The sequence below is a fragment of the Humulus lupulus genome, chromosome 2 (assembly GCF_963169125.1).
Source record: "Humulus lupulus chromosome 2, drHumLupu1.1, whole genome shotgun sequence".
NCBI classification, from domain to species: Eukaryota; Viridiplantae; Streptophyta; class Magnoliopsida; order Rosales; family Cannabaceae; genus Humulus; species Humulus lupulus.
Window position 1 is genome coordinate 15,570,252 of NC_084794.1, and position 26,803 is coordinate 15,597,054.

Here is a 26,803-nt window from a genome sequence, read left to right on the forward strand (position 1 = left end):
TTATAGTTGTTATTTCATACATGGGGTCATGACTGATCGGCAAGGGGCCGAGATTGGAATTAAGCATGCTGAATGCAGGCCGCCAGAGCGAGACCCTCAATGGTGTTGTAAACACCCGTTCGGCTAGGACCGCGGAGCCGGGAGCAGCAAAGGGCCAAGATCGACATTAAGCATGCTGAATGCAGGTTGCTAGGGCGAGACCCTCTAAGCGTGATGTACACACCTATTCGGCTAAGACCGCGGACCTAGTGGCTGAAGGCACACCCTGAGCGGAGGAGATCGCTGTTGTGCTACTCTGCTGCTATGATGCTATATTATAGTGCTTTTGGATTGTTAAATAGCTATGATGTTACGTTGTCATGCTTATGTGTTGTTATATTGTTATGCAATATGATGTTGTGCTTATGTGTTTCATATTGCTATGAGGTGATATTGTTGTGTTGTTGTGCCATCGTGTATTCCAATAACCATTTTGTAGATTTTTTATTGCCTTGGTTAAGTATTTATTTGTTGAGATAAATTATGGTATGATGTGCTTGAGGTTCTCTTGCTGAGCTTCGGCTCACGGGTGCTCTGTGGTGCAGGTAAGAGCAAGGAAAATGTCGATCAACCATGAGTTGGAGGGCCTGGAGCGGTGCATATATATTTGGCTTACCTGGCCTCCACGGCTGGGGTATTTTTGAGGAGCAGCTTCTTAATGTTGATTTTGTCGCTTAGGTTGACTGTAAAGTAACTTTTGAGCTGTAAATATGTTTCTAAACAATATTTTGGGATCCCATTGTAATTTCTTTATGATTTAAATGAATGACCGATCCTTTTACACCAAATCTTATTTTAACGAGTTTTCATTTTATTTAACCACACTTTTTGGTCTAAATACCTTGATTAGCGAGCTAATGACACATTTTAAAACCACATGGTAACGACTCCAAGGGATGTAGGGCGTTACAGAAACAGGCACTACCAACAAACTAGGTTAACTAGTAGTACTGCTTAACATTTCGAATATTTTAACACTTAGGGTTTAATCGAACTTTTTATAATGTTCATAATTAATAATAAAATACTAAATATATCTAAAAATTGATTAAATTTGATGACATACAACAATATTTATATATCACAAGAGTTTATCTACTTACACATTCAATACAATTACTATTAATTCTTGTTAACGATAATAAAAAATCAATGGTATGATCGACTATTTCTTTGTTCCTCAAAAAATGAATAATTATTTAGCGTTTCAAGAAATTATCAATAACGAAAAGTACATATATATATTTAACAAAAGAACAACACAATATCATATGATCGTACGTTATTCTAACTGATTGTATTATTTGAGTTCTTTGACTTGTTCGTTACTAGCTTACCCTACAGACTAGCCCATACTTACATCTTGGGAACTCGGTAGTATAATTGAGTGGGAGTGTTAATCATAGATATGAACATCTATAGCTTCTGATGAAGAAGTGAAACGATGGTTTCCTTTTAGTTTGGTTCAAGGTGTTAAATGATAGAGATCTCATTTCAGTAATTAAATTAGTTTACTGAAATATCATTTACAAGGAACTAAGTGTTTTAAAGATAAAATACAATGAGGGGTTAAACAGTATTTTAGTCCTATCTCATTCTAGACCGTCTATAGAGGATTGAATGACAATTATGGTTGTAACAATTGAATGACAATTATGATCTAAATTTTTATGTGTTACTATAGGGTGTAGAAACCGAACTGAATAGTTAGATTTTATTTTTAATCATTTATATATTTTTCTTGAATTAATTGGTTTTTATATTAAATTAATTAAGAAAATTAGTTATTTTGTCCAAAAAATTTTAAAATAATTTTATAAGTTTATTTTGGATTTTTGAACAGTTATGTATGATTAATTTGAATTTTGGGCTGGCTGTATATTTATTTTGAATTATTTGAGTTTTATTTGGGAAATTGAGGAAATATAATTTATAAATGTTAAAAATTATTTTTATAGTCATATATGAGCCTTTTCTGATTATTTAGGGTTTCGAAAAAAAAATTTAATAAATTTTGTTGTAATATGATAGTTTTTAGAAAATTATTGAGTTTTTTTTTTGACATTTTGATATTAAAGGCATTTTGATAATTCTTCACGTAAAAAGTATTTATATGAATTCTTGTTTTACGTTAGAAACATCATTGTTTGTGCATGTGACATTATGGCTCGAACCTTTGTGAAAAATGATTTTTAATTTACGTGTCACGCACGTTAAAATTGCATAGTTAAATTATTTCGATCATTAGTGTTTAGAAATAAAACCCTAACGCCTATTTTTTTTACTTTATTCTGAATTGTCACTACACCAAATACCCCCTTCCATAACACATAAATATAAGTTTATTAAAAAAGTATTATAATATCTAATGTAAAAATAAAAGCGGTAAATAATAAATAGTTAAAAAAAGGCGGGCTATGAAATTGCTATACTTTCCTTTTCCCTCTTCCCGTTCTATTCTCTAGACCTAAACCCAAAGCTCTCGTTTTTTTTCCTCTAATCTAAAAACCCTGTCTCTAAGCCGGTCTCCTCACTCACTCTTCCCCAATCCCTCTCCTTCTCTCTCTCTCTCCTGCTCCCTCAACTACGACGGCGAGGGGATATATGAGGCTTTAACCACGGTGGAGGTCGACGGGGCTGACAGAGGCTCAGCGGGACTGTCGGAGGCTCGACGACGTGGAGTCAGAGACTCGTTGGTGCAGGTAAAGATCTCTCTCTCTCTCTCTCATTCTGTTTTATAGTCGACATCGACTGGGTGGCGTGGGCTGGAGATGGTGGTGCGACGGGGTGCCATGGGTATTCAATTCCTGGTTTATGTATTTTTTTTATTATTGTAAAGCAATTTATTTATTTCTTTTTGTTTAAATGGTTCTCGTATCTTGCTCTGTGCAGTCAAATTGAAGGAGTGAAGTCCACTCGACTTCCCTCTTACGCCACTTTTCCCCATGTTTTGGCTTCAAACGGAGTGAACCCCTAGAGACCTTGAAGGAAACGGTATGGAGCTCTTTTGTTGTAGCTTCTGTTTTATTTTGGATATTTGCATGTGGGTTTTGCTGTTAATTGATTTGGTTTTACCTTGAAATTTCTATGTTCTGTTTTCATTAGGGATAGTTAGTAATATTTCTTATTGTATCATTAATACTTGGTTTGTTGTGACCAAAAAAATTTCTACTAGGGATCAAAATCTTGTATTCTTTTGTGATTCTAAACTGTTTTTTTACTTTATAGTAATTTATGAGATCTGTTATTTTATTGTTCTGCACTCTACAATCAAGTGATCAAATTCTTTATTTCACTATCCCTTGCATATATTGATCACAAAATTTGACTCACGAAAAATGTGATTTTGGTGCCTTTAATTTGTACAATATTATGATAATTACTATCTCATCTTTATTGTTACTGTGTCCCATAAGCTAATCTCACATCTCAGAAATCCTTGGCTTTTTACTTGTTTGTTCTAACATTGTTCTTGTGTATAATTTTCTATCGAAAGGAAGAGTCAAGAAATCAGTTTGATTAAAATATTGGTATACTGTTACAAAAATAGCATTACTGTTTGGTATATTGGTCTACATATCTTTCTTTGTGTTGTACTAGAGCTGATTATGTTTCTTTATGTGAACTTTCTGTAGATGCATTCTGTTATACCCAAAAATTGGAGAATGCATCCTAGGAGGCTAAGGAGAATACATTCTAGGAGAGCTAAGGGGAGTGGTCCTAGGAGACCCCACGGAGGATGTGGTCCTAAGAGACCCCAAGGATGTGTAGGAGGTAGCCTCCCAAGGTTTCCTAAGTGTTGGCTCGAACGTGTCCAAGGTAAGTAGCTAAGGAGGAGGAGTCTCATGCAAGAGGAAGGAGACTTAGATTTTGATAAGGAGAGCCTATACAATGTTCGATCAGACATGTTTGGGAGATGCTAAAGGAGAATTCCTTGACCTTGTCCAAGGTGAGATGTTATGAAGGAGGTTGCCTCAATGTTGTCCAAGGTGAGGCACCAAGGAGATTGCCTCAATGTTGTCCAAGGTGAGGTGCCAAAGAGGTTGCCCCAATGTTGTCCAAGGTGAGGTGCCAAGGAGGTTGCCTCGGACCACCTTGGTCCGAGGAGAAGCCAAGGAGATTGGTTCAAGGAGGAACATGGCATGCTAGAGGAGAGTGCCATGTTAGAGGAAAGAAGTGCATGTCCTACCACCATGCACGTTCAACCCACAAAAACATGTCCTACCACCGTGCATATCCTACCACCATGCATGTTCAACCAGCACTTGCATGGGTAGTGAGTAGGAGGTGGACCAACTAGCTAGAGGAGACTAAGTCAGACACAACTCCAACAACATACGCGGGAATCTCTCATTCTTCCCACAAATGGGGGGTTTGTTATATTTCGAATTTTGAATGTTTAAATGTAATAAATATAATAAAATATCCCTATCATGAAGGGATATCAGTTAAGGATCTCAGGCCTATAAATAGAGAGCTTATGGGATGAGAGAGAGGTCTTTGGAGCTGTTTCTTTCTAGAGAGAGAAAATTGGAACTGTCTATTCTAGAGAGAGAAAGTGCTGAAATAAGAGAGAATACTTGTATTTTTGCAATCTGTACTGAAGAAACTCAGTTGGCTCAGTCCATCTGATCTTGAGTACGGATCTATAAATCACAACTCTAAGTGGATTAGGCTATTACCGACAATCGGGGCTGAACCACTATAAAAATCTCTTGTGTTATTTACTTTTCTTGTTTATACCGTCTGTTGTCGTTTTTATTTTTCTTGAAGGCTTGTCGTTATTGACGTTCTCACGTCGTTGGCTAAAAACGTAGTCAACACATTCTAGTGGATGAGAATGACTAGGTTGTTGGTCATGATACAAAATATAATTGTAAGTAAAATTTGATCTGCACAATTCTTTTTGGGTATTATGTCACGTCTTTATGGTACTTTGCATTTTGCATACTCCAAGGCTTTCTATCCTTCCTAAATCTTATATGCTCTTTTGATTTTGGATACCTTCATGTTATGGAAATGAACTGTTTATTCATGTTTTGGGCATTCTACTACATGTTCAAATCATATATTTTGTATATAGATCATGTTCATTCTGTTGGATCAGCTGGACCTCTGTGGTTTGCTAATGCTTTTGTACCCTGTAGGTCACTTGATGGAAAAGATTGAAAAGGAAAATTTGCTACACAGGGCTTTCAGTGTGTTTTTGTTCAACTCGAAATACGAGTTGCTTCTTCAGGTATTGCTTACAATATTTGAGGGACATCAAGCTATATGATTTTCCAATTAGGTACCCCGAACCTTAGATCTTGTGGGATCAAACAATAGACCTGACTGTTTGAACTGCCCTCCTAGGTGCTTACATTTATAGTAATAAGTGTCATGTGAAGAACCAAGTCAAGATCTAGCCTATCTATTAGGAGGGCATAAATTGAATAATTGTGTCATATTCTATTTCCCATTTTAGTTTTCTATATTCCTAAAATTTCATGCACTCATGACCATGTCTACATATATTTTCTTGTTTTCTATGTTTTTTCCCTTTTCCCAAAACGTCTTGTGTGTGGCTAGTTATATTGCCAATTCGTATCTGTATGGGGTAAGCTTTTTATGGTACTCTTAAATGCTCTATTTAATAGTTCAGTAAAAAATGGCTATTGTACAGGTTCGAGTTTTGATTTGCTCAGACCACAATAAATTGGGACCTTCTCTATTCTGCTCATGGTGGTGGACTAGACTGAAATTGTTACCTCTTCTCTTGGTCAGGTGAGGTGAGTTCAGTCAAAATTATTTACAAATTCTATATTATATCTTGATTACTTTCCATTTGATCAAATGTAATTGGGTATATCTTAGTTTCTTTTTAATTATTTGGTTTTCAATCCATCTAAATCATTCTAACAATCATCATTTATGCTTTAAGATTAGACAATGTTTTTGTTGAATTCAATATTTTCTTCATTCGTTGATGTTTTTTTAACAGCTGATTTATTGACTGAAGTTGCAATATGATGCCTTTTATATTGAACCGTGGTCCATTCTGTTTCAGAAAAATGTTTATTCTTTGTTTGTAGTTTCCTTTCATCTTCTACTTAAATTTACTCTTTGAACTTGGAGTTAGAGGAGAAAATCAACAGTACGAATCTTATTAATTGCTTTTTTGACACCTTATTTCAAGACATAAGAAATCTTACTAAACAGTGAGACTAATGTAGCTAAATGTTGTCAGTCATTAAATTTTCATGAAGTTTAATTTTAATTTTCCTTTAGATGAAGACAACCCTTGATGTGGCAGCAGGTTCAATCAGGTAAAATTTCTTGGAGACGATATAGTGATTGTGGCGTAAATTTCTTGCTTCAACAAAATGAACGTTTGATTTGTTTTAAGCATTTGTTAATATTTTTATGTAGTTTTTTTTCCTTTGAAAATTTTCTCAAACAGGGCTTACCGGACTCCAATTTCCAAAGCTAAGCAAGGAGGGTATAAGGATACTCCAGCTGATGATTTACTTGCAGTTGTTTTAAAGGTAAATAGCCCATTAATTTTGGCTTGTAATACCATTACTGTATATGATTTTGTTCTGATTTGGCTTATATACACAGGATTATTGATTTTTTTCTTTCTTATACTTGATTAATATACAATTTAGGCCATGATAGAGAAAACAAATCTGGACCCAAGTGAAGTTGGGGATATAGTTGTTGGTACTGTTTTGCCACCTGGTTCACAAAGAGCAACAGAGTGCAGAATGGTAGCAATCTATGCTGGTTTTCCTGGTAAGTTTTCACTTTTATTTTTTCAGCTGCACCTTTTATGAGTTTTTTCCAATGGTATATAGTTTATGAGTCTACTTTAATATCAGACTATATTAAGTTTTTTTTTCATTATGTTGTCTTTCATCATATAGTGATTTTCATATTTTATGTGTTTTGTTAGTACATTTTAATGGGCCACTTAGCAAATCTAGTTCTCATGCATGTTACAAGTAATAGAAAAGCTTGGTCTTCTAAACAATTCTAAGTTTGAATTGTTAAGGATTTACTAGTATAGTAGTCTTTCGTGATCATTTCCTTTTCAAGACTTAATCATTGGCTATAAATGACTCATAATTTTATAATTGCTTGTATTTTTTTGATTTCTTCTTTGTCTGACTCACGTACTCATAAATGCTCTATATGAATCTAATTATTGATAGTAAGGGTTTAGCTACAACAATGTATTCCTTGAGCACTTAAATTTTTTCCAAAATGGATTCATTATCACTTAAAATTCGAGGCTTGCTTAGATTTCATAATTACATGGTAATATTTTTTTAATATATATGTATGCTTGACCATATTTTTTTCTTCAATTCCTCTGAAATAAGGTAGCATGTCAACTTGCATTTATTATGATTATGGAGCATTTATTCCCAATTATATAAATTCATCATGCAAGTTAGTTGGGCAAAGCTTAAGTAAAGAAAAAAGAGAATAAAGGTGGTAGCTAGGCATGTTTGCTTTCACAAGAAAATAAATTCAATTCTAGAAAGGGCATTCAACATATGATAGTTTGTTAAGTTGTTGGATAAAAATATTGATTTGTTATAAGCCACCATTTCTCTTTGAAATTTTGGTTTGCCCTGCATCATACAAGATATTGTAACTTATAAATAATTTCTTTTATATAGCGTTTTTTTCCCTTTCAATTGTTGCATGTTAAAATGAATGGCCTGGGCTAAAACAATGAAAAATAATTACATTTAAATTTATGTAATAATTGCATCCATGCTTTATTTGAGGAGTGTTGTCTCCTATCTTTATTTGAGGAGTCTTGTCTCCCTTTTCTTTAATTGAGGAGTCTTATCTCCATTATAATCTTTATTTAATATTTGTTATCTTTTATCTTGTAGTAGGTCCTTATGCATATATATAATTGTTGAAGCATATGTATGTTCTTTCCATTTTCTTTTATTCTGTTTGATTGTGTTGTGCCATATGATTCTAGTTCAATAAAGTATCGCGTTGCTACTATTTTGTTATTAGCATTCAGTAAGATTTTAGTTACAAATTTAGTGACTTAATTATCGTTCTTGCTTTTTTTTTTTTTTTGATGATTTTTTACTAGTTTATTAATGGTCTTGAAGTCTTGAAAACAATTGTTGGTGAAAAAAAAATAATGTTAGTGATAATGATGTTATTGTTAATGGTTTGGGAGTTATGAAACAAAAGAATACAAAGTCCATGCCTTCTTTTTGTTGGCTTTTGGTATAAATACATGCTTCTACTTCTTATAACACTACACCAATAACCCCTTTTTATAATATAATACATGGGCATGATGGAATTGCGAGGATAAAATATAAGTGTTGTTTTTTCTTACCCGAATTTCTTATCTTTTTAACATTACAATGATATTGAACCCAAGGCACCCGAACTACTGTTGAAGCTGCACGCCGCCGCTAATCTGTCGTCGGTCTCCTCTGCTCTGGTTCCAGAGGTAGGTTTTCTTGCCTTATATCTCTTGTCTTTTGCTTCTTTGAAAAAGTTATGGGTTAGATTTTGGAATGTTTGTTTGTATTGAGGTTCAAGGTAGTGTAAGGTAACTGTGGTCTATGTTACTCTTTAACTAATGGTCAATGCCCCACAAGTGTGTGATAAAATGATGCAAAGAAACTGTATATACATTATGAGCTTGGATAGATAGAATATGCTGTATGAGCCCTTTTGTTTAATGAAGTATTCAAGATAGTTTTAGAGGGTGAGCTATATATTTCTAGGCTAAGACAACAATTTCTTGCATGAGATGAGATATAATGAGCTTCGTAAGAAAGGAGAAGGGGAAAGTATATACCACTTATATACCTCCTCTATGTTTAATGACACAGTAATTCCTACTATTTTGTCTCGGAGAGGCTTTCTTGTATAAATATATACATATATATATTTTTTGTGTATATATAAAGAAAGAGAGGTATACTTTTCTTCAATTGGAGAGAAGAGCTGTAGTTATTTTGTAATCAATTAAGGAATCTGTAGAAATTTTTGCGTTGGTAGTTCCTAAAAACTTACTTTCTATGCTATTTTAATTTGATATTCTTATGACTAGTATTAATATGGACAGTAAATTTGGCCTAGAAAATTGTAATGGGTCTATGACAGTGTTAGCAAGTTATGGCTTGTTTGAGGAGTAGTGCTTTTGTGGACCTGAAGCTTGTCTTTTTCCAACCCTTTTACTAAACATAGTCTTTGGGTGATCATGTACTCTCTGGTTTTGAGTTTACTGGTGATGGTGATGTTTCTATATAGCAATTTCATCTCATCTGAGGTTCATGCATATCTATCTAATAATCTATTTGGTTTTAAGGGAAATTAAATTTAAAATTTGTACAACCAAAATAGCTTATAAATGAATGATTGTTTGTCTTTTTGTTTCAAAATCAAATCCTAGACTGCATAAGAAATGTCTTCCAAGGTTCAGTAAAAGAAGAACATGATTATTGATCAAGTAGAGAGAAAAAGGGAGGAATTATAGAATTAATGGAGAGTTACTAAGTTGTAGCAAGAAGTTGAAAATTGGATCATATTGTTTGGAGTATAAATACATGTGTTTTAGTGTTTTTTTTTCATGTAAACAGAAAATCATGGATTCCCTGTACTTTTTAGCTTAAGAAATTTTCTTGTCATGTCTCATTTTCTGTTTCTTGTGAACCTTTGTTATTGACACCGAGTTAGATGCATTTTTTACTGACTCGGGTCAAAAGAACACTAGAATTAAAGGAACAGTATTTAAGTTTAGACAATATTACAAAGAACTTGAGAAAGTTCTATGCACAAGCTTACTTGGGACAATCACCAAAGCAAGCTCCAAAGTATTGGCTTCATTTTCAAGTTTCTGTACTATCGCTTGGTTGGAATACTTACTTTGTCTCAAAGGCATATAGTACAGGTAATTGAGTTCAAACTTGCTAGTCAAATTATATTGAACATATAGTTGATTCTTATGAAGCTCACCATTAAGATACAATATCATACAATATGCATAAAGAGTAATGCATGTTGGTGAATTGGATTGCTTACTTATTTATAGTAGTGTTTGAAACTAATTTGTTTGATGTGATCTGAACTAGTAACTAAAGTTGTTTCATGAGTTTCAAAAGCTTGATTCATGAATTGGATTGCTTACTTCTTCATGCAAAAAAAGGGATCAATGGCAGATGAATTGGATCCATGTTGAACAATCAGTAAGTTGCTTAAAATTTCTGCTGAGTCGTTTATGTCAAGCATAAGTAGAGAAACGAATATCAGGTTACTACTTGGGTATATTGTTAAATGAGTCCTTTGATTATAGTTTTTAAAATAACGATGCTTCTTCCTGCCCTTCTTTATTATTGAAATTAATTCCCCTGCTCATGTATGTTGTTCGGTGTGATTATATGCTGAATATCATTCCTTGTATTTTCTCCTGTGTGAATTAATTTTGTTATTAATTTTTAAATTCTATACAAGTGTAACTTAAATAAGTATGTGAATATTTCAGCATGATCTAGAATATGATATTTTAGTCATAAATTTACGAATTTGATATTGTTGTTAGAAAGTTACTTAGTAGACTTTGTCTGTTTTCAGTTGGTGAACACAGGAAAGGAAAGGGCAAAAGTCAACCTTCTTTTTACATGGGCGGTAAGCATCTCTTTTCCTAACATAATTGTGTATAATTACTCCTAGATGTTGAAATTCTTGATTTCAAGTATTGACTTGCATGAAACTTATATAAATTTTTCTTCATTTTGTTTGAGACAACTGTGACAAAGTTCAGAGTGGGGTTTTCCTGATTATCACATATATGGCTGTCATGAAACATCTAATATCTAACAATATTTGAACTAAATGTATGCTCTGGTGTATTGAGCAAAACTCATATTGCAGTTTTGAGAGAAAAATATGGTTCTTTTGTTATTTCATTGTTGCTATTAGATGGTTGTCTTTACTTGTCCCTAACTGACAAAATAATATTTTTTCATTACTCTCTTTTTCAAAGGTAAAAAATGTCCAGTTAACAATAATTTCCGCAGCTAGTGTTATGGTGCTCTAAATTTGATTATTGTACCCTTCCTAAGACTATTTCATGGTTTGGAAAACTATCTATGGCTCTGAGGTTTTTTTTCTTAAAAAAATAGATGTTAAAGGAGATAGCTTCTGACTAGACAATCTCTAGAAAAAGGTTGAGATATGACTTTACTTGTCCATTCAGGCCATTTTTGCCAAGTACTTCTGATTTCTGTTTTCCATGGTTGGACTATGTGCTCTTTCTTCTACATTGCTCATATTTTGATGCTTCTCTGAATTTTCATAATGTGTTTTCTAACCAGGAAGGCAATGTTGCCAACCAGAGGGAACATCTAATTCTTCTCCTTGCCAATATTCACATTCAGAAAGCTAATAAGCAATCTGTCTTGAAGGTATTCTGATTGTTAATTAAGGTTGTAAAGCTTTGCCTTGTGGTGTTTATTCCATATTGGTTGCTTCCTAGTTATTTTTAGTTTTTTGGTTTTGCCTTGTGGTGTTTATTCCATATTCCTTGTGACGTGATTGGTTTGAATAGATGCTTTGAAATATACACAAGTTAGCTAATCTCTGCCTCTATTTTGGGCAGTGAATGCTTTTTCTTATGAGACTAAATTTTTTTTGTTGTATTTTAAGTTGTGGATAACAATTGGTTTTTATTTTTTAAGATAACAATTGGTTTTTGTGCTGTGGATCATTAGATCTGTTTTATTAACATAAGGATGTAATATTTGCTTCTACATTTACTATCATTCTAGTCATAGAAATTTAGTACAGTTTAGTTACAAGTAATTTAGTTGCTGCTGTTGACAATTTGTGGTATCTAAAAGATGGAATACATACTGTAGTCTTGAAAAAACTTTCAGAAAATGGTAAGAGCTATGTGGGTTTTACAGTTTTATTTTTGTATGATACTTCAAGCACTGATCTGTAGACTTATCTCAGTTTTTGGTGGATCCTACTCCATTTTCTAGGATCTTGCAGGCAAAGGACACCAAGTGAATTAGATAGAGAGGTTAAGAACTTGAGGGTGGCATTTACTGACCTGTTTTTGAAGCATAACACTTTCAAAGAAAATGCAAAGCCATCGAGATATTGATGCAAACAATGGAAGAATGTATTTCACTAATTTTTGTATACATTTCTTGTTTTGTATTTAGTGATAAAGGAATCTGAATTGGGCATAAATTATGTTGTAATATGATTTCTTAAGCCTAGACTAGTAGACTAAATATTGTAATTACATTTGAGTAATTAATAAAAATCTATTTATGTTACCTTATTTGGCTTCAACTTTCAAATTTGTTTTCCTAGTTTTGTGTAAGTAAAAAAAAGATTATGTTTCTCTAAGCTAATATAACACATGTGTTATACTAAAATGTATTATAACACAAATAATTTGTTATACTAAAGTTTAGTATAACACAAAAAATGTGTTATACTAAAGTGTAGTATAACACAAAAAAAGTGTTATCTAATCGACTATAAATAACATAATTCAACACTTATCTATATATTAAAATAACACAGAAATTGTGTTATCGTTGACAATACAATAACACATCTGTATAACAATGATAAAGTGTTATGTAAAGTACCCTGACCTACGATAACATAGTCGGTCTTAACACATCAGAAAGTGTTATCGTATGTTTTGATAACACATTTTTGGTGTTATTAAAAGCATTTTTTCTTATAGTGTGTCGATGTGTAATTGGATGTCTAGGAGCTAGTGGTCATCGAGGTGACACAACATGTGGTTCGGGACAAGTCAGCGGACAACGAACTGCTTAAGGTAAGAAGAGTGGATATCTGCGCACACGGTAGACATGCTTAGATGATAGAGTAGGCGTACTACTAGATTCTAGCTGCTTGTGTGAGTATAGCACTTGAAGGAATTATTTTGGGTGTGTATAACTCAAGATAATAGGATGCCACCACGGACACTACTACAAAACTGTACTTAGATGACACACATGAGACGACGGTTTTAGTAGACCTGTCTTCTTGTGTTAAAAATAAACATATGACGACTGACTCTCTAGAACCGTCATGCCATGCACAACAAAACTTACATTAGACAACAGTTCTTAGAAGAATGTCATCACGTGTTTATTTTTAACACAATTAGACAGTTCTACTTAGACTGTTGTCTTATGTGCGTCGTCTTATTATTATTATTATTTAAGGGTTATTGAGATTTTTTCCCCTGAACTATTACCGATCCAAATCGTGCTCCCCGAATTTTTGAACTGGTTAAAAATTCTCCCTTAATTATTCACGTTACTGAAATGTGGGACTTCCTTCCAATTTCGCTAATAGAATGGTGATGTGGTAGTTTGGTGGCCGATGTGGTATTGCCACGTCAATGCTTCATTTATAATATAAATAATAAATAGTATTCTTGCCCCCAAACTATTACCATTACTAAATTGTGCCTCTGATTTTTAAAAATTTACAATTAAACAATCTTTTGAATATTAAAAAAAATGAAAAAATCATTAAAATTAAAAAAAAAAATTGGCTTGGGTGTTGGGCATGCGTCAGAATGAGGGTAGTGACATCGTCGACAGACTGGGCTCATGCGGGTCCCTTGCGACATTCAACTTTGGTGTCGCCTATATCGCTTTAAGTTTTTATTTTGTATGATTTAATTTTAAAAAAATGATTTTTTAGTTTAATGTTTTTAATATTTTCTTTTAAACATTCAAAATATTGTTTTAATTTTAAATTTTAGAATTCAATGGGCATAATTTGGTAACTGTAATAGTTTGGGGGGTAAAAGCCTATCTATTTTTTAAATTATACAAGTAGCAATCTACATCAGCACTCCAGTGTCGCCATATCACTATTCTGTTAGCAAAATTGGACGGAAGTCCCTCATTTCAATAACATGAATAGTTCAGGGGGAATTTTTAACAGGCCAAAAAATTCAGGAAGCACGATTTGGTAGTCGTAATAGTCCGGAAAAAAATCCTAATAAGCTTTTTTTTAAAAGGGTATTAATATATTTAATATTATTGCATCACATATATATTTTAATATTTATAAAAAATATTGTCTAGACATATCTATTAATACTTTAATTAGTTGTTAAATTTTTATATATAATATTATACTTTTAATTAATTATATTATATTAATAATACTTAAAACTTAAATCAAATATTCAAAATATCCTTTTAATTTTAAATTTTAGAATTCGATGGGCATAATTTGGTAGCTGTAATAGTATCTCATTTCAATAACATGAATAGTTCAGGGGAAATTTTTAACAGGCCAAAAAATTCAGGAGGCACGATTTGGTAGTCGTAATAGTCCGGAAAAATATCCTAATAAGCTTTTTTTTAAAAGGGTATTAATATATTTAATATTATTGGATCACATATATATTTTAATATTTATAAAAAATATTGTCTAGACATATCTATTAATACTTTAATTAGTTATTAAATTTTTATATATAATATTATACTTTTAATTAATTATATTATATTAATAATACTTAAAACTTAAATCAAATAAAATCATGCATATGTCTAATATTAAGATATATTACTCATGCATATGTTTCTTATTTTTTTTAAACTAAAAATAATTTATATAAAAAAAAAATTTAATCCACTTGTAAAAAAAAGATTATTCCTTAAAAAAGAAAAAAAATGTTTGCATGTTTAATATGTGATATAATTTTTTTTTAAAGTAATGAGTCATATACACGAAATTAATAAAACAAAACAATAAGAGACTCACTCAAAAATAGCCCTCAATTGTCAAAAATAGCCCCAAATGAAATTTAACAAAACAAGAAAAATCCCTAATCTTTTAATTCTACCAGTTGGCTTCTCTGAAACTCACTCAAAATAGCCTCAATCGTTTTTCTCTCACGCTCACCAGCTCACCCGCTCGATCTATTCTCTCTCACACTCAGCCCTCTCGATTCATTCTCTCACTCAGCCTCTGCAAGAACTCAGATCTCGTCTCTCTCCATAACGTCGAGCTGCTCTCTTTCACTCTCAGCCTCGGCAAGAACCAGGCGACCCCCCCGCCGACGCAAGAACCAGGCCACCCTGGGGTAAACTAGGCAGACCTCCAATTGTTTATGAGGTAAATTTTTTTTAGATTCAATTTAATATGGAGAAAATACTTTAAATATAGTCACTGTATTTTTTTGTGTTGGAATTATTTTTAATTAAGAGAATCACTCTGCAACCGAGAGTTTTATGTGTACATAAAAGATTGAAGTGCTGGTTTTTGTTGAGTTTTAAAGTACTTGTTTGAAGAGTTGTTGTTCTTAATTCTTTCCTGTGCATACCAGTTGTTTGTTTCATTGTTTGTACTGAGTTTGAGTGGATAAATGTTTATTATTGGTGCTAAGGTATCATTACAGGATCTTGATATTGTGTAGGAATTATTTTTGGGTGTTCAAGGTGTCAATACAGCTCAGAGTTGTCTTGACAACACCAAGATTGATTTTTTTTCTTCACTGTTTTGGAACAAATGTTTTTTTCAAAAATTCAGAGCAAAGGGATCAAAGCTGATACAATAAGAGAGACAATCTTGTTCTTTTTGGATTTTAAGGCATTTGCTAGAGGAAAAGTGAGAGGGAGAGGGGAGATAAAGGAATGAAGTCTCCATTTTAATCCTCCAAAATTAATCTTTCCTATGATAGGATGGAAGAAGGATTGGATGGATGGAGAGTTTTGGAAGGATGTGAAGTAGGATGGAAGGAGATGGATATCGGGATAAGAGTAGAAGAGATGGATGGCAAGTATATATATAAACTTACTACATTACCTATTATAAAATAGATATTAATTTTTTAGAATAATTTTGTAATTTACATTTTTTGTTTTGTTCTCTCATCCTCCCATTTTTTGAGGGATTGATTTTGGAGGATTAGGAGGGAGACCTCATCCCTCCATCTCTCATCTCCCTCCCACTTTCCCTCTTGCCAAACAATTGATTTTGCTCGCCTTCTACCCTTCTCTCCTACCATCTCCATCCTTTCAAAAACCGATTGATGGGGAATGTGGCCTGGTTAAGTGACAGTTCATTATGATCTGAATGAACATAATGCTTTATCTTTCTATTGTAAAAGTCTGCAAAGTGTTCAGTGAAGTAAATCGATTATGAGAACCTTTTTGGATTTGAAATAAAATGAAAATAATTTTGTGAACCACATAATACTAATTTAAAGCTTAAAAATAGTGTCAAATGGTATTTTTTGAAGTCACATCCCTCAAATGGATTAGACTAACTCTTCTGTCTTCTGTGAGTCTGCACCCAAGAGAATATACTGGAGGAATTTCATCAAACATGTTAATAGACACTGCTCTGAAGGGAATATATCAAAAAAAAAAAAAATTATCAAACATATTCAAAGTAATATCTATGGTGTTTACCACCAATATTGACAATAAACAAACTATTATTTATTATTCTCTTCCATGGGCGCATAGTTTGTTTAATTATTTTCCATTTTTATTAGAATTTTAGCATACTTATTATGAATATCAGGTGGAGGACAATGTTTGGAATTTCAGCTATACCCTCTATTCTACTGGCAGTTGGAATGTGTTTCTCTCCAGAAAGTCCTCGATGGCTTTTTCAGGTTTTTCTCTCAGAAGTTCTTTTCTGATGCTAGTGGAGTTGTTAATGGCTTTGATGGGTTCCTTAAGCTGTTGATAAGTACATATCATTTGTATTAGTTGTTCATTTAATGAATATATATACGTATATATATTATATTTTTTCCTTTTGGCAGCAAGGGAAGATTCCTCAAGCTGAAAAAGCTATCAAAACATTAAATGGAAAGGAGAGAGTTGCTGAGGTTATCCGAGATTTATCAACTGGAAGCCAAGGCTCGATGGAACCTGACGCAGGCTGGTTTGATCTGTTTAGTACCCGCTATTGGAAAGGTAGAAACATAAGTTGATTGAATTCTTTTGTCAAATATTGTGAAGAGATGAATATGTGCTTTAGATAATAAGATGATTTGTCAAGTTCATAATTCTTGAAGACCAAAACTAGAGTAATTCCCATTCATTGACGGGGCACATATTGTACAAATTTTCAAAGTTCCATCAAAGTTTCCACCACATTCTGTGTTTGTTGAACATTGTTGCATTGCAATTAATTTCGTGGTCACGACTGAAAAATTTCAAGTTCTTCTGGTAGTAAATATTTTGATACTTTAAGAAAAGTAAAATCTCAATATAATGTGAAAATGGGTTTGAATCAACATAAATATACTAGGAAGAAAAGGTTGCAAGGCAATAAGTAAGGAAATATAACTTTCAATAAAGAAACCATTATTAAGTAAATTGATCTCCATCTTGCATTCTGCTACCAGAATATGATTGCATATATAGGCTGAAGAGATACTAGGCTGAGAATTAATGTTGTTAATCTTTTTCCTTTCTTTCTTTTTCCATGACAACTATTTCTTGTTGCAGTTGTTAGCGTTGGTGCAGCACTTTTCTTGTTTCAACAGTTGGCTGGGATCAATGCTATTGTATACTATTCAACTTCTGTATTCCGTAGTGCGGGGATTGCCTCTGATGTTGCAGCAAGTGCTCTTGTTGGAGCCGCAAATGTCTTTGGTTAGTTTCTGTGTCTTTTGTACTTGGTTTTCTAAATTTTGGCTTCACTTTGCATCATGCCATAAAGACTTCCAACTGATTCTCTTTCAGGCACAGCTGTTGCATCATCCTTGATGGATAGACAAGGAAGAAAGAGTCTTCTAATCACAAGCTTTGGTGGAATGATACTGTGTTTTTTCCCCATGAACATTTATTTGTATATAGATATACATATTTATACTTTCATCAACTGATGTAAAAAAATTATGTTTTCTTGTATTCCACTATATTCAAGAATATAGTGATAAGCTTTGTATATGTTAAAGGCTTGTTAAAGCTCTATTTTTCTGTTAAGAATTTAATTGTAGGATTTTTTTAAGTTGTTGCTAGGTTAGTTACATTAGGGATGAATCTGTATTTAAGAACTAAGATTGAAAGGAGACTCAAACAGAAAGTAGACAATTTTCTTGTTTAGGGAGAGGAAGCTTCTAGAACTAATCCAATCTGTACTTGGGATTGCTTAGTCTTGCTCTCTTGATCCAATATTAGACTAGTGCACTGACAAGAGTCTAATCATGTAGCTTGTGAACTTGGACACTGAATCTACATAGATTATAAAGAGAAGAAAATTCTATTTTACTACCAATCAACTACTAATGAATTTATGTAGTGATCAAGAGCAAAGTTTGTACCTATCCAATAAGGCAGTGCTTGAATTAGACATATATTGATGGTACTACTTTCACCTGTTGCTGTGTTCCCAATTACATAAAATATATTTTGATAGAAGTGTGATATCTCTGAAACCTTGCAAGTAGCGTGTGGGATGTTCTGTTTTCGAGTCTTTCAATGTGAAACTTTCTCAGTTTATGGTATTATTAAAACTGATAACGCTCTTGCTGACTTGTTTAGGCTGCCTCTATGATGCTGCTTTCTCTATCCTTTACTTGGAAGGTTCTGGCACCATATTCTGGCCCCCTTGCTGTTCTTGGGACTGTTCTATAAGTTTTTACTTTTCATGGCAGCCTTTGAAAAGCTTTTTTTTCTTTTCTTTTTTTCCTTCAAAAATAAATAAATTGTAGTAGTACTCTGACTCAGTGGGTCCCTTCACATAGTGACCATTTTATCACCGTGAATTCCTGAACTTGGCCTTTTGTTTCATTAACAGCTATGTCTTGTCGTTTTCACTTGGTACTGGTCCTGTGCCTGCTCTTCTTCTACCAGAGATACTTGCTTCAAGAATCAGAGCAAAAGCAGTTTCTTTGTCATTAGGAATGCATTGGGTGAGTGACTTTTTGTTCTGTTTTTTATGTTATGCACCAGTGTTTTCATACCTATATAATCAAATTTCTTTGAACTTGTGTACTTTCCACTTGATGAATAATTCAGAGAATGCTTTCCTTAGCTGTACTATATTCAAGGCAAGGGAAAAAAATGAAATATATATAGATAAAAAGAAAATAATGCCTAAAAGGTGAACTATTATTTTTCTTATCATATAGTTTTGAGACAATAAATACTGCTTCAGTTTCGTGCTGAAACAATGGCATTGTGTATTGGCAGCACTGCCTTTCTTCCTACAATTCAAATGAAGTGAAGGAAATTTTCTTACATTTATTTTCAGTACTCTTAAGGAGTACCTAGAGGGTGATGATGAGCAAGCTGATGTTGATTCCATCGATGAGCAAACTGATGGTGGTTCCATGGATGTTGACCACGAGGAAGAGGATAATAATAAAGAGAACGCAGAAGATAAAAAGAAAACACATAAGCGGACACGAGGCATAGTGCGATTGACGAAGATCATAGCAGATAAAATTAAAGGAATCAAACGCCATTTGAGGTTCAATAGCAGGGGGCAATCAATCGGGACCCCAAACAGAGAGCTTCAATGTTATTTAGGAATGCAAGCCAAAAGTATGGTGCCAATTAACATTGACAATTGGCGCGAAGTTCCTAAATCTATATTGGACAGCTTATGGAAGGATGTCAATGTAAGACATTTTACTATGTTTTGAAATAAATTGATGAGTTTTATATTTTCTTTTGCTTACAAAGTTTCTTAAACTATTTGCAGCTAGCTTTCCACCTAGATGAGAATATGCGAAAAAATATTATTGGCCCAGTGGGTAATAAGTGGAGACAATTCAAATGTAATTTGAACAAGAAGTTTATAGTCCCTTACCTTAATGACCCATCTCTTTTGGAAGCAAACCCTCGTGGTCTTGATAAACCTCCACCAAGCTATCATATAGAAGAAACACATTGGAAAGAATTTGTCAAGAGAAGGACATCCAAAGAGTTTCAAGATTTTAGAAAATTACAACAAGAAAGGCGTAATCATTTACAATACCCTCATAGGATTTCACGCCATAGCTATATAGAATTGGAAGCTGATTTAGTAAGTATATATATAGAACGTATTATGCCTGATTTTATGTTTTCTTCATTTGATGTTAAAATTGACCTAATTCTATTACATGCAGCAAGCTAAGTGGGGCACAACAGAGCAAATAGATCAATCTATACTCTGGAAGGAGGCCATAAAAGATTCTTCTGGCAACTATGTCACCGAGTGTGACAAGGTCAAGGGAGAGGCCATCGTAAGTTGTAAAATGTTAAATGACTTTTGGTAATTGTTTTATATTTTCGTAACAAACATATAATTGATTAAATTTTGTATAGGAAGACATGCTTGAGCAAAGAAAAGAGGGCAAATTGATTGAAATCGGAACAAATGACATCCTAACACAAGTGTTAGGTACTGCTGAGCACCCCGGTTGAGTTCGAGGCCAGAGTCGAGGTGTCACACAAAGAGACTACTTTCATAAGCCTATTGGGGGGGGGGGGGGGGGCGGGGTCTAAGAGGCTTGCAGAAAAAACAAATTGAGTTTGAACGACAATCCAACATACGACATAGGGAAGAGATTGAAAAGTTGAAAGAATCATTCATGTCCAAGCTTGAAGAATTATTAACCAAGATGGCACATATGCAAGCTAACTTTGATAGTCATTCTAGCTTTGGCAGCCATTCTAAAGTCAATACAATAGAAGTTGAGGCCCCAATTGACACTGCTCCAGAAGTTGAGGCACCGATGGACACTACTCCAGATGTTGAGGCACCAATTGACACTACTCCAGAAGTTGAGGTACTGATGGACCCTACTCCAGGAGTTGAGGCACCTGTTGACACTAGTACTTTGTATGAGACACCTACACCTTCACCTTCTATTCATCCTGAGCCACTAAAGGTAAATTCTCTAATATTTTTTAAGAAATGATTATTTAACTTATACTAACTATAACATCATTGCAGAAAGATGTTAAGTGCAAATTATACATTGAGCAAGGTGGTGATGTTGTGGCTCTTGGACGGGTGGTGGCTACCAAAGGCAATGTACATGGGAAAAGTTTAGCACCTGGTAACTATCGCGTGGTTGTTGATAGATGTCTAGATGGGAGTGCAAAACTACCTGTCTCAGTTGGGGATGAGATGACTCTTGTGGTTCATGCGGTCAACAGTTATGTTGCTTGGCCATCGCATCTGATCATTACTTATGACATGAACAGGTAACTTTTAGTATGCTGTAAAAATTTTCATCTTGAAAGATCCATAAATGTTTAATTTCATGGAGAGAGAGGAGTAAATTGTGTAATAGATGGGGATTTTGACAAAGAAATATATGGTGTGGTACTGGTGAGGAGCCATGTGCCAAAGGAATTGACATAGCATACTTAATTAGTCTCTTAAATTATATATTTACATTAATTGTTTTGGTTGAAATACAACCTATAAATTGCAAGTGCTGCTGCAGAAAGATAATAAAATAGTGTGTTAGAAACTTCTCTTTTGCGATATTTTCAAAATGTCTTTCTCATTATGCCTCCCATGTACAACCATATATGTTCACACTCCTAAATTCTTACATTTTTTAATACATTTGTTCTCACCTACTACAACTAAAAGAATTACAGCCCTCCATGAAGAATATTATATATATATTTATACATGTATATATGAAAGGAAGAGATCAATTTTGGACGGGCATTTGCATTGATAATAAATTGAATGTATTTTGTGATTTTTTTATCTAATTTTTCTATGTTAATTTTGAAGGAACCGAAGAGACTAAAGAGAAAGAGGATTTCAGTAGCTTGTCCGCCAACACAAGACCTAAAACATCCTCCACAACATCTTCCCACTACTCAAGAAGAGGCAGGATCAAGTATGGCTAGTAAGTCGCCGATTATCTTCAAGGTTCCCACTGGACTTCCCATGTTTTTGAAGATACTTCTAGGTTCAGTTAAGTACGTAGAACCAGGATTCATGATTGACATTCTTATGGAGACCAATATTTTGGGCGAACAATATACCTTATATATCTCACATGAGGTTACAGTACACTTTGGACTTATGGAAGAAATCAGCGCGTCTTGCATTTCATTCTATATCAGGTAAATTTTAAATTAATAAACATTATATATTTTAGTTTCTTTTTAAGTATAACTATAATATCATTAACTTTCATGTATGTAGTATAATATATTCCGAGTTGTGCGATAGAGAGATATCACACTTTTTTGGTTTCATTGAGCCATCGTGGTCATCGAGAATTGGGACAAATATGGATAATCGGGCTGAAAATATCTCAGAGTGTATCAATAACACAATAATGGGTCAAACTTGGTTAATGCCATATCATTTCTTGCAAGTAAAATTTTCATTTAATATTAATTTTACTTATACCTTATGATGTTTATTTTAATAACTTTGTTTAAATGGAGACGTCACTGGATGTTAGTGATCATTGATCCAGATGACCATACATGTTACTATCTTGATCCACTTAGAAAATTTCCTCCAAATGATTTGAAGAACCTTATGAACAAGTAATACATTTGAAACTCATTTTAGAATATAATATGGTTATTTGATATGGAAATAAAAAATTAATATGCTCTTCATATTGGTGTATATATAGTGTCTCTTCACACATTAAGCGAAAGACAGGAAGGAATGAAAAAAAATTACAAGTAGAAAATAGTCAATTGCCCTCGTCAAACATCGTCAGTAGAATGCGGCTTTTATATCATAAGGATGATGAAGGACTATTGCTTGAATGAGACACCAATGTGATGGCTAAATAGTAATGTAAGTGTATTTATTAGTATTGAACTACAATTCTATTGGATTTAATTTCTGACTTAGTTTTTATTTTGTGTTTTGTAGTGTGGTGGAAAGAATACATATACACTTGGTGAAATTAATGAAACTCGAAATGAATGGGCAGCCAAGCTTCTTGAGCGGATGAGTCATAGTTAGAGTAACTTTTGAAATTAGAATTAAAAAATATATTAATTGTAGTATTTAGTTAGTACTTACATAGTTATTCCAAGTGTATATTTTGATATTGTAATTTTAGATTTGGAACATGTTCTATTGATTTTGTCTGCCTATTGATTATGTCTGAACTATGTTGTAATTACACAGGAAATTATGAATGAATATAGTGGTTGAAAATAGAGAAATGAAAAAATTCTCATATTCTACATGGGACGTCGGTCTCCATGAACTTGTCGTCTTATGTATTGCAGGGGACGATGCTTGCACATAAATTGTCATCTCATGTACTGCAGGAAGATGACGCTTTAGTACGAACTGTCGTCTCATTTATTACAGTAGATGACGCTTGCACAGAAATTGTCGTCTCATGTACCACAAGAGACAACGTTTGTATAGGACCCATCATCTCATGTACGACAGGAGATGACACTTTTATTTCAACTGTCGTTTTATGCTTTACATGGCATGACATTGCATGGGACGATGGTATTAGAACCGACGTATGAGAGTCCATACGACGGTTTAAAACCATCGTCCCATGTCAATTTTGTAGTAGTGGGAACTGCCGAGTGTGAGTATAGCGCAGGCAGGGCAACGATGTCTCAAGGGAGCGCCCGAGTGTGAGTACAGTGCAGGCTAGACTAGGTGCCACTGTGGGAATGTCGAGTGTGAGTACAATGCAGGCAAGGCAGATTACATTTCATGTCCGATCAACATGACTTGTTAGTATTTAGGTGTGAGAGTATAACACATTATGTTAGAGTGATATTGTGTTTATATATCGCACAATGATTGTTATTTATGCTTATGTTATCTTGTTGGTGGGTTATGTCCTACATAGTTCTTCTTACTGGACGTTAGCTCACGGGTACTCTGTGTGCAGGTAAAGGCAAGAAAAAGCAATGAGTGGAGTAGGCTCGAGGCGTGGATCTTACATGTTAGCGGTGGACGATGTTTTAGAGTTTTAAAAAATATTTTCGGATTGGAACATTTTAGTTTTGGTTTTGGACTTAAAATGGTTTATTAATGTCATTATGGTTTTAGTTAAGTGTTAAACATTTTATTTTAAATAATGAGATTTCATGCCTAGTTTTATTTCATTAAATAAGTTTTTCTGTCATAAAATTTATTAATTTAAATTTATAAGTAACGTCTCGGAAAATCGAGGTGTTACACAATCTAACAACTTTATACCCTTGATTAGATGTTAAATAATTATTAATTAATTAATGATACTATATAAAACTATAATCAATTAAAAAAATTAAAAATTGTGTATTTCTATTCTTTAATACTTTTACCTGTGCAATTTTATCTTGTCCTGGTGGATTTATGACTTTTATTGGCGTGTTTAGAAGACTTTTGTCGGCGCAACATTGAATGCGCCGACAAAAGTACCACCGTCAAAACTAGATTCGTATAAAAATCACATTTGCCGGCGCAATAATGCCTTGTGCGCCAACAAAAAAGTATGTCATCTAAAGTGCACAAGCTTTGGCCGGCACATTCCGTCTTTGCGCCGGCAAAAGTTACTTTCCCAGACGTTTTTCAGAATTGCGTCGGCAAAAACTACCTTTATTGGCGCAAATTCACACCGGTGAAAGTGGTATTTTTTGCCGGTGCAATTCATGAAACACGTTGGCAAAAGAAACTTTTGTCGGCGCAATTCCGAAACGTGCCGGCAAAAGTCTAGTTTCTTGTAGTGTAAGTAGGTCACTTGTTGTGCCCCGCTATGGTGGTGTATTTAGTGAGTTGTATTCGGCTTGAAGATTATTATGTAATTGAGGTTCAATATAACATGGTTTGCATTGAATTATAATATATCTTATTGTAATATGTAATGATTAAAAAAATCTAATTGTTGAGTCTTAGAATGAGTACAAGAATTACAATTTCAATAACACTTGAAGGAAGAAAAAAAAACAAGTGAGTCTGGCACCAACTGTCGACCAAAGCCTATGCATGTTAAAGATTTTTTAATGTTTCACTTTAATTTTGTTTATTTAAAACAAGCAAGTAACTTCCCTAAAATAAAATAAAAAACAAGCAAGTAAAGTAAAATTGATTTTGGTAAGCAACTAGACAAATAACTGATTTCATTTTAAAAAAATAAACTTCTGAGAGATTATTTGATTTAAGGCTCCTATTAGAGCATGTTTGAAAGTAATTGTGTAATTACTAGGATACTAATTACATTATCTTTTAAAATATACTGTGCATTTAGATGTCAAATAGTAATTATTTATGAATTTATATTGTCGTCGTTGACAAAACAATTAATAGCTACACAGAAAAATAATATTATATAATAATTATTATTTAAAATTAGTAATTACATTTAATTCTCATGGGAGTTCTCCCATGAAAATTAGAGAGTGTAATAAGGATTCCTCAATTACCTTTATTACATCGCTACTGTGTAATTACATAGACAGACAAACACGTCAAATCGAGTAATTAATATGAATTACACTCAATTTCAATTATATTATAACTTTCCACACACCTTATTTATTAATTATTTTTTTAATCTTTTTGAAATTCTCAGCTAATTAATCAACTCAAAATCTAACGCGACAGTGATTAATTAAGAAATGATTTTTTGTTATTTATAACTAAGTTTGAAATTGTTATTATTTTGACCATTAAAAAAGAAGTCAAAATAAGCGTGTGCATGCGTGTATAATTATTACATTAATGTATCAGAGTGATAGAAGGTAAAAGATATAAATAGATTTCAAGTCGTCATTTATACATACCTAATGGAAATACTAGAATGATGAAACTGTAGCTAATAATACTCAAAACAACGATTAAATAAAATGAGGATATTGGATTTTCCTAGTATGTTTTACTTCGAACATCTCAACAAATTTCATCCCCAATTCCAGTAAATCAAATGAACTTGCAATTGGTATATAAATATATGTATATATATAGTGTGTATGTGTGTTCAAATCTTTAGGAGACTCATCTAGAAGTGTTAAAATTAACCAAATGATCTTACAAACATAATAAAGATTATAAATATTTGTACAGCAATTTTCATGAAATTTCAGAAATATTTTATGGAATTTTATATTCAAGGATACCAACCACCTCTTGTTATTTTTTGTTCAATTAATCTAATACAGTGATATTAATTGTAGCTCATATCTAAGAATTAATTTCAGTAAGGGTACAATTTCGTAATAATAAGTCGATCCTAATCGTACTCTTAATGTTAAAATTATCTTATTTTAATTTGAAAAATATATAAATATTTATTTTTTAATATATATATATATATTTATATATATAGTCTCGTAAGATACACTTCCAAAACACTTAACAAAGTGACTATGAGCTATCATATTTCTCTTGGAAGATAAATGATAAATATTATTTTAGATGCCAAACGATACAAATTTAGTAATTTAATACGAAATTAATTTATTTGATTTAAACGTATGCCTTCGTTCATACTTCTAGATATATGCCCGATTCTGGGCATAGGCCTGGGACCACAATGGAAACAGATCCTGAGTTTTTTTTTTTTTTTTAAAAACCATTTTTTAATATAAAAAAACTCTGAAATTTTAGATATTTAATAATAGAAAAACATTACAAATTTTTTTATATTAGGCCACACCTCCCAACAAACCACATGGCCCACCCTGTTTCTACCTTTATACCAAGCTATTTGACCATGTTGAGAACTTAACCAAGATTTACTTAATGTAAAATTTAGAGATTTAATTTGCATTGATTGTTATTTTCTTTTGGAGACTCAAATTTCAAAGAGCAAAGT

At 33.0% G+C, this 26,803-nt stretch overlaps 3 protein-coding genes and 1 long non-coding RNA gene across 5 annotated transcripts; all 4 read left to right on the plus strand.

Annotated features, from left to right (window-relative positions):
* Nucleotides 1-6,357: 6,357 nt before the first annotated feature.
* Nucleotides 6,358-7,378, plus strand: LOC133815859 (uncharacterized). The gene is made up of 3 exons (XR_009884867.1): nt 6,358-6,382; nt 6,482-6,566; nt 6,690-7,378. It is a non-coding gene; the product is annotated as an uncharacterized LOC133815859 (long non-coding RNA).
* A 2,439-nt stretch (nt 7,379-9,817) lies between these two features.
* Nucleotides 9,818-12,362, plus strand: LOC133815860 (putative callose synthase 6). Of its 2 annotated transcripts, none has more exons than XR_009884868.1 (4): nt 9,818-10,262; nt 10,648-10,701; nt 11,391-11,480; nt 12,060-12,362. XR_009884868.1 is itself a non-coding variant. In XM_062248640.1 (4 exons), exons 1-4 carry the CDS (start codon nt 10,236-10,238, stop codon nt 12,085-12,087), a joined length of 228 nt encoding a protein of 75 aa, XP_062104624.1. In that variant the 5' UTR covers nt 9,818-10,235; the 3' UTR covers nt 12,088-12,362. The 2 variants fall into 2 exon arrangements, 1 of the variants encoding a protein (XP_062104624.1); XM_062248640.1 differs by having other exon boundaries at nt 12,031-12,362.
* A 2,497-nt stretch (nt 12,363-14,859) lies between these two features.
* Nucleotides 14,860-20,453, plus strand: LOC133813955 (uncharacterized). Its single transcript, XM_062246982.1, has 11 exons — nt 14,860-15,192; nt 16,606-16,699; nt 16,853-17,006; nt 17,544-17,690; nt 17,781-17,859; nt 18,838-18,952; nt 19,059-19,090; nt 19,294-19,663; nt 19,747-20,070; nt 20,156-20,272; nt 20,355-20,453. Exons 1-11 carry the CDS (start codon nt 15,188-15,190, stop codon nt 20,451-20,453), a joined length of 1,536 nt encoding a protein of 511 aa, XP_062102966.1. The 5' UTR covers nt 14,860-15,187.
* Nucleotides 20,454-20,650: 197 nt separating this feature from the next.
* On the plus strand, nt 20,651-21,243 carry LOC133813956 (uncharacterized). Its single transcript, XM_062246983.1, has 2 exons — nt 20,651-20,920; nt 20,986-21,243. Exons 1-2 carry the CDS (start codon nt 20,651-20,653, stop codon nt 21,241-21,243), a joined length of 528 nt encoding a protein of 175 aa, XP_062102967.1.
* Nucleotides 21,244-26,803: the final 5,560 nt, after the last annotated feature.

Bases quoted from the DNA above. Each gene is read 5' to 3' on its own strand.
- LOC133815860 (XM_062248640.1), top strand. From the start codon at position 10,236: ATGAATTGGATCCATGTTGAACAATCA. The intron at 10,263-10,647 runs GTAAGTTGCTTA...GTCTGTTTTCAG, and splicing joins GGATCCATGTTGAACAATCA to TTGGTGAACACAGGAAAGGA. The intron at 11,481-12,030 runs GTATTCTGATTG...GACTTATCTCAG, and splicing joins ATAAGCAATCTGTCTTGAAG to TTTTTGGTGGATCCTACTCC.
- LOC133813956 (XM_062246983.1), top strand. From the start codon at position 20,651: ATGGCACATATGCAAGCTAACTTTGATAGTCATTCTAGCTTTGGCAGC. The intron at 20,921-20,985 runs GTAAATTCTCTA...ACATCATTGCAG, and splicing joins TTCATCCTGAGCCACTAAAG to AAAGATGTTAAGTGCAAATT.
- LOC133813955 (XM_062246982.1), top strand. The intron at 20,071-20,155 runs GTAAGTATATAT...TATTACATGCAG, and splicing joins TAGAATTGGAAGCTGATTTA to CAAGCTAAGTGGGGCACAAC. The intron at 20,273-20,354 runs GTAAGTTGTAAA...AATTTTGTATAG, and splicing joins AGGTCAAGGGAGAGGCCATC to GAAGACATGCTTGAGCAAAG.